General features: G+C 36.4%; 1 protein-coding gene across 1 annotated transcript; it reads right to left on the bottom strand.

The window, feature by feature from the left end:
* Nucleotides 1-4971: 4971 nt before the first annotated feature.
* Nucleotides 4972-5739, bottom strand: LOC132032091 (uncharacterized). Its single transcript, XM_059421891.1, has one exon. It carries the CDS (start codon nt 5737-5739, stop codon nt 4972-4974), a length of 768 nt encoding a protein of 255 aa, XP_059277874.1.
* Nucleotides 5740-8417: the final 2678 nt, after the last annotated feature.

The raw sequence follows: 8417 nt of genomic DNA, 5'->3' as shown, positions 1-8417 counted from the left end.
AAAAAGTCCCATTTCCTAATAGAGTTTAACACAAGTGACGCGCATCAGTCCACATTTTACACACAGCATAACAAGCTTCTGCAAAGAAGGAAAGGACAATGGATAGAAGAAATTGACACACAGAAACAACTCTCGCCTTACTTATGAAGAAAACATGAATATAATTAACATTGTTGAAGAAAGTCATAACCTAACTAACCGCCAGCTTGCTGAAATCAGAGCGCTACTATGCTAGTTGAACCTGTTTCTTGTGCTTGTTGGATCACTTTAACTAATTCAGTTTGTTATTTGCTTCGAACTTCTTGTGCTACTAATTCAGTTTGTTATTTGCTTCGAACTTCTTGTGCTACTAACTCTAATGCTAGTTTCTTTTTTCTTTTTTTGGTTTTCCACCAGTCGTATTGGAGTCCGACTATATTCAGATTCGCGCCGTGTAGGGCCCCATTTGGGGGGAAGCGCTTCTATCAAGAACTTATTCATACCCAGGACTCGAACTCAAGACCTCTTGATAAGGGAGGAACAACCCCATCCACTACACCACATCCTTTGGTGGTAACTCTAATGCTAGTTTGATTTCTTTTATCTTTATTTCAAAAGAAACTTGGGTGTCTAATTTTGATATATATACTAGTTACATGAGGTCTGGGCTTAAAATTATAAATATAAAAATACTAATATTTTAATTAAAGAAATATAATTTGTATCATATTTTACATAATTAATATAATTAAATGGCGCGTTAAATATGTACTGTTAACAAATCTTCATAGTTATAAAAATTTTTAGTCACCTATGTTAGGAAAAATAGCACAATATTGATATTGAACTTGAAATTAAAAAATAGTAACCAAATTATCACAAACAACGTGTCATAGCGAAGCCTTTGCCTTGAAAGCGATTTTCACCCGACAGGTATAAATCGTTCCACGGCCAATCGCTCCCCAAGGTTTCACAGTTCTTCTAGAAACGTGTACTCGTGGCTGGAAGTTGGAGTATTTCGCACAAAATACAATTGCCCAAATTTCTAGAGGAAACAAAAATGTTAGAGGAAAAGGATAATTTTTGGTGGTTGATATGTTCTCAAAGGTCTTCAATTTATAGGGAAATGCTAATGCGTAGCATTTATAGACAATAAGTTATTACAAACTCAATACATCAGTTTATTGAAGTTTAATAACATGAGTTATTGTAAATGAGTTATTCCTCCATTCAACGAAAAATGCATTGAAAGATTAGGAGTTTGTCATGAATGAAAGGAATTCATTCATTCAAAGAAGTTACATTACTCCAACAATTAAAGACTTTGCATTAATCTCCAACGGTCCCCCACTAATGCAAAGATAAAGATTAAGAACAAATTAAGTAAAGGAAGGAACATATACTTAAGTGTCAATATCTTTCGATTTGAATTAAAACATAGTGAAATGAGGCAACAACTAATATCCACAAAGTGAAGTACTCTTGGTGAATAGATATAACTTGAGACCCTATAACATACCATATCCTTAATTTTGTGCAGCCTCAGCGATACTAACAAAGTGCCTTTATGGTCGTACACACCTTGGGTCTAATGAGTGCTTTAGAAAGATGGCCTAAGTCTTTCATAAAAGGCGACCACGCTACACTCGCGTAGGTGATTCCATCAAGTCTATCTCATAGACCACCTTAAGGATGGAATCATTAAGAGTAAAGAGCTCAACCTTATAAACACTACTACGCGTCATAGGGATAGGAAATTTAGTGTTTATTGAGCTCAACCTTATAAACACTACTACGCGTCATAGGGATAGGAAATTTAGTGTTTATTGAGCTCAACCTTATAAACACTACCCTGTTTCAACAACTGTTTAACTCACCGTCTGATGCGGATATGTCTCCTTTTTCCATTGTATACACTGTTCTTAGCAATCCCAATTACCACCTGTGAGTCACAATGTGGAGGCGGTGAAGCTTGTCTTCGCCACGATGGCACGTACTTTGCAAAAAGGTTTCTCAACAACTCGGCTTCTTGCCCCGCCAACTCAAGAGCAATAAACTCGGACTCTATAGTAGGAACGTGTTATACGGGTAGTTTTGGAGGACTTCCCCCAGGAAATAGCACACACCTTTGAAAGTAAACACATAGCCACTAGTGGAGCTAACTTAAATCATTGTCGGTTACCCGGTTTGCGTCACAAAAACCTTCTAAAACAACGGGGGGAAATTTATTAAAATGCAAACACCAATCCATAGTACCTCTCAAATACCTTAACAAACGATGAAGAGCATTCCAATATTCACTACTGGGATTATGAATATATCTACTCAATCTACCAAAGAACATAAGCTATATCAGGCGAGCATAGTTCATGAGAAACATTACACTCCCAATTATTTTAGCATATTTAGTTTGAGAAACACTGGATTCTTTATTCTTTTTCAAGTGTATGCTATGCTCATAAGGAGTTCTTACTGGAGCAACATCAAAACAATCAAACTTCTTCAACATCTTCTTAATGTAATGAGACTGACACAAAGAAAAGCCATTAATAGTTCTTTTGATTTTAATGCCTAAAATCACATCTGCTTCTCCAAGGTCTTTCATTTCAAACTTAGAACACAAAAAATTCTTAGTCTCATTAACAACATTCACATTAGGGCCAAAGATTAACATGTCATCCACATATAAACATATAATCACACAATCTGATCCTATCATTTTAGAATAAACACAGGTATCAGCAGCATTAACAACAAAACCATCAGCCACTAATGTGCCATTGAACTTTTCATACCACTGCTTAGGTTCCTGCTTTAGGCCATACAAGGACTTTCTCAATTTGCACACTTTATCTTCCTATCGTGGGACCACAAAACCTTCCGGTTGAGTCATATAGATCTCTTCCTCTAAATCACCATTTAGAAAAGCCGTTTTAACATCCATTTGGTGTACCACTAAATTATGAATAGCAGCTAAGGCAATAAGAGTTCTAATGGTCGCTATTTTAGTCACAGGAGAATAAGTATCAAAGTAGTCAACACCTTGCTTTTGGGTAAAGCCCCTAATTACAAGTCTAGCCTTATATTTATCAATTGTACCATCAGGTCTCAATTTCTTTTTAAATATCCGCTTGCTACTTATGGGTCTAGAACCTTTAGGCAAATCATGCATGTCCCAAGTGTGATTAGAAACTATAAAGTCCAATTCACTTTAAATGGCCTTTTTCCAAAACATAGCATCTATTGACCTCATTGCTTCATCATAAGTTTTAGGGTCTTCCTCTATTAAGAAATAGACACTAATTCATCATTTAAAACATAAATATCACAATTCTCAGTCAAGAAAGTAGTAATAAAATTAGGACCAAAACTAGTCTCAATTCTATGTCTTTTACTTCTTCTAAGTTCAATTTTATGCTCATTATCAACAACATTAGAAAAAGGCACAACATGAGAATTAACAGATATATATGTAGAAGCATTATTTTGCACATCACTAGGCATATTATTTTTCAACGGGAAAACATGCTAAAAAAATTCTGCATCTCTAGATTCACAAACAGAATAATCATTCAAATACATTAATCTATAAGCAACACTATTTTGAGCATAACCAATAAAAACAGTGTCAAAGATCCTACATTTACCCGTTTGAAATCAGGTAAACCACCTTAGCCAAACACCCCCACACTTTCAGAAATTTCAAGTTAGGGGAAAACCCTTTCCACAACTCATATGGAGTCTTGTCTAACTTCTTATGAGGGACTCTATTAAGAATATAACATGCAGACAAAACAGCTTCCCCCCACATGTTGTCAGACAGACCCGAACTTAAAAGCATAGAGTTCATCATTTCCTTAAGGGTTCGATTTTTGCGTTCAACTACACCATTTTGTTGGGGAGTATAGGGAGCACTAACTTCATGTATAATACCATTTTTCTCACAAAAATCCTCTAGAGTATTGGTACTATATTCACCGCCCCTATCAGATCTAAGTCTCTTGATTTTTCTGTCTAATTGGTTTTCTACTTCCGCTTTGAATTTCAAAAACATGCTTTCTGCCTCATCTTTAGACTTAAGAAGATATACCTTAGTGTATCTAGAAAATTCATCAACAAAATTAATGTAATACTTCTTACCACCTTTACTAATCATGTTCTTGAAATCAGCTAAGTCTGAATGTACTAGTTCAAGCAATTGTGTCTTCCTACTAGTAACAGATTTAAATGGTTTCTTAGCATGTTTTGCTTCTAAACACACAGGACACTTAGAAAATTCATCAACTTTTATCGCAGAGATTAAATCCATTTTTCTAAGTCTTTTTATAGAAGCAATATTAAGGTGACCTAGTCTACCATGCCATAAATCAACAGACTCAGCAATATAAGTAGAACGGGAAACATTTTCATTATTGATAATCTCTTGAACAATGTTCAGTACAAGTAAACCCCCACTAAGATACCCCTTCCCAACAAAGTCTCCTTCACGAGAAATAATAATTTTATCAGCTTCAAAAATAAGTTTAAGGCCTGCTTTGCTGAGAAGTGCTCCAAAAACTAAGTTTCTACGAAGGGAGGGTACATACAGAACATTGTTCAAGGCTAAAGTTTTTCTAGAAGTTAATTTAAGTAGGAATTTTCCTTTACCCATAACTCCATCAGTAGTGGAGTTACCCATGTAGACACACTCACCATCAGTAGACTCTTCAAAGTTATGGAACAACTCCTTATTAGCGCAAAGATGCCTTGAAGCGCCCGTGTCCAGAACCCAATCAGTCTTGTTAGCTACCAGATTCGCCTCAACGACCACAACAGCAATAACTTCATTCCCCTCAGCAAGATTGGCTTGGGCAATACCTTGTTCTCCCTGGCTCGAGTTTTGCCCTTGTCTTTGATTACACTGAGCAGCCCTGCGACCAAGTTTCCCACATACAAAACAAGGTCCCTTGAACTTCTGGATTTGGCTCTCCGGCTTGTTGAAGTGATTCTTCTTCATCCCATTCCCTTTTTACGTACTTTCTTCTGCTTGCCTTTGAACTTGTCTTTCACAACAGTACCAGAAGTTTCCACAAGGTTAGCTTTAGGAGAGTTAAGGGAAAGAGCTTCCATCTTATCTTTGAGACGGTTTGCCTCTTCAGTCCTCATGTGACTGATCAGTTCCTGAAGGGTCAAGTCCTTCTTCTTATGCTTCAGTTGGTTCCTGTAATCACTCCAAGAAGGCGGGAATTTCTCAAGCAGAACATTGGCTTGAAAAACCTCACACATCTTCATGCACTCGGTCAGAACAGCCGCAGTCAAGTTCTCATACTCATGAACCTGTTCCATAATTGGCTTATTGTTAACCATCTGGAACTTAATCCACTGCCCAACAATATACTTTTTCTTCCCTGCATCATCAACACCATATTTCTTTTCCAAATTGTCCCATATTTCCTTGGCACATTTATAAGTAACAAATAAATCAAATAAAGGATTAGTCATATGGTTCAGCAAATGCCCTCTAATAGTTTTGTTATCTTTTTCAAACTTCTTTTTAGTTGCATTATCAACAACCATAGCAGTGATAGAACCAACAGTAGTGTTAGAAACATCAACAACAGTGTTAGAACCAAGAGTAGGAGGTTCGTTAAACAAAACATAATCAACTTCTAATTGTTCAAAGAAAATGAGAAGTTTCTGTGACCAACGTTTAAAATTATTTCCGTCCAAAGGCTTGAGCTTAGACAGATCAAGAAGAGTTTTGTTCAAGGAAATAGCCATTTGTTCAATATTGTATGTGTAAAATCGCTTTCAATTTGTTAGGAAAAATAGCACAATATTGATATTGAACTTGGAATTAAAAAATAGTAACCAAATTATCACAAACACTGTATCGTGGCAAGCAACTGTCTTGAAAGCGATTTTTGGCCTGACACCTGTACAAATCGTTCACAGCCGGTCGCTCCCCAAGGTTTCACAGTTCTTCCAGAAACGTGTACTCATGGCTGGAAGTTGGAGTATTTTGCACAAAATACAATTGCCCAGATTTCTAGAGGTAACAAAAAGGATAGAGGAAAAGGATAATTTTTGGTGGTTGATATGTTCTCAAAGGTCTTTAATTTATAGGGAAATGCTAATGCGTAGCATTTACAGACAATACGTTATTACAAAAATCAATACATCAGTTATTGATGTTTAATAACTTGAGTTATCGTAAATGAGTTATTCCTCCATTCAACGAAAAATGCATTGAAAGATTAGGAGTTTGTCATGAATGAAAGGAATTCATTCATTCAAAGAAGTTACATTACTCCAACAATTAAAGACTTTGCATTAATCTCAACAACCTAATTATATAATTGTCAAATATCATAGGGACACAAGCGACTCAATATTCTGTGATATAACATGATTTAAATTATGTAAAATAATTACAACTCAGTGAAAATCATAAACTAAAAATATTTGCATTTTTGATGAATTTGTGAGCATATAATTTTTATTTATTTATAGATAAAATATATCATTTTGGTATTTATTAAGTTCTAATTTTACTCATGATATTTCATGTTGCAAGAGTTTACGTTAGTTTTAGACGAAATTAAGGAAAAAATATAAATTCATTAAATAAACCTCAAGACCCAATTTAGTTCTCCGTATATAGTTTATATTTAAAATTTTAATTTTAGTTAATATTATAATTGTAGTACAATTTGTACAAATTTTAATATCTAAAATGTTATATAAAATATTAAGTTGATCTAATTTAATTTATATTCAAAACTTAGTCAAATTGACTCTTGAAAAATGAAAAGTGTCACATAAATTGAAATGAAGTGAGGGTAATTAGTAAGATCTTATAAGTGCTCCAATTGAAAACAAAAACATGGCTCCAAAGTTAGCTACCTTTTACTAAAATATATATTGATTCCATATGATTCATTTATACGGTGTTTTTTTTAGCTTGGTCACACCCCTTAAAGAATTACTTACCCTTAAAAGGTGTTTTCACTAAATTACCTTTAATTAAATAGTACAACAACAACAACATACCCAGTATAATCCCACAAGGTGGGGTGTGAGGATGGTAAAGTGTACGCAAACCTTACCCCTATCTTGGGAGGTATGGAGGCTGTTTTTGATATACCATCGGCTCAAGAAAAGGTGACAAGAAAACAATAATAATAGGCAGTATTAGCAACATAATAAGATAAATTCATTTAAAGAAAGAAAGAAAGAATCAAGTTATAATACAAAGCTAAAAAAGGAAAAAAAGAAAAAGACAATGATAATAATACTCCTAGTATAGAAAAGAAATCCCCGCGCCCCCTACTACCCATCTATCTTGATACTCAACCTCCACACCCTTCTATGAAGGGTCGTGTTCTCGGTAAGCTGAAGCTGCGCCATATCCTAATGAATCACCTCTCCCTAGGATATCTTTGGCCTACCCCTCCTATCCTCAGGCTCACCACTGCCAGCCTCTCACACCTCTTCACTGGCGCATCAACGCATCTCCTCTGCACATGGTCGAACCATCTCAACCTTCCTTACCCGCATCTTGTCCACCACGGGAGCCACACCCACCTTGTCCCGAATCACTTCATTTCGAATCATATCTCTCCTGCTATGCTCGCACATCTATCTCAGCATTCGCATCTCTGCTACCTTCATCTTTTGGACATGAGCTTTCTTAACTGGTCAACACTCCATCCCATACAACGTAGTCGGTCTAACCACCATTTTGTAGAACTCTCCCTTAAGTTTAGGCGGCACCTTCTTGTTGCACAACATATCTAATGTGAGCTTCCATTTCATCCATCCCGCTCTAATACGATGGGTGAGATAGTAATCAATTTCACCATTCCCTTAGATGATCGATCCAGGTACTTGAAACTTTCTTTCATGGTGCTCCATCCCCACTCTTCAGGTATCTTTGACATCCTAAAAGTAACATTCAACAACCGCGTAAGCCACTTCAAGCCTTCCCTGCCCATATTATTCCAAAATTCCACCTGGATTTCATTTGGCCCGGTCGCTGTTCCTTTGCTCATCTTACGCATAACCCCCTTGACCTCCTCAACCTTGACCCGCCTATAGTACCCAAAATCATGGAGACTCTCGGAGTGCTTCCATTCTCTTAGTAGGATGTTTCGATCCCTCTCTTCGTTCAAGAGTTTATGAAAGGACGTCTGCCATCTTCGTCTAATATGGGCATCTTCCACCAAAACTTCGTCTTCCTTGTCTTTGATACTATTCACTTGGTCCAGGTCATGAGCCTTCCTCTCCCTCTCTTTGGTTATCCTGTATAGCTTCTTGTCCCCGCCTTTTTCCCAAAGTTCTTTATATAAGCATCCGAACGCAATAGTCTTAGCCGCCGTAACCGCTAACTTCACCTCTTTCCCCCTCTTCTTATAATGCTCCCTATTATTCCTCTTCTTCTCCTCGTCTATGCTCTC

The sequence above is a fragment of the Lycium ferocissimum genome, chromosome 9 (assembly GCF_029784015.1).
Source record: "Lycium ferocissimum isolate CSIRO_LF1 chromosome 9, AGI_CSIRO_Lferr_CH_V1, whole genome shotgun sequence".
NCBI classification, from domain to species: Eukaryota; Viridiplantae; Streptophyta; class Magnoliopsida; order Solanales; family Solanaceae; genus Lycium; species Lycium ferocissimum.
This window is presented reverse-complemented; position numbering and strand designations above follow the sequence as displayed.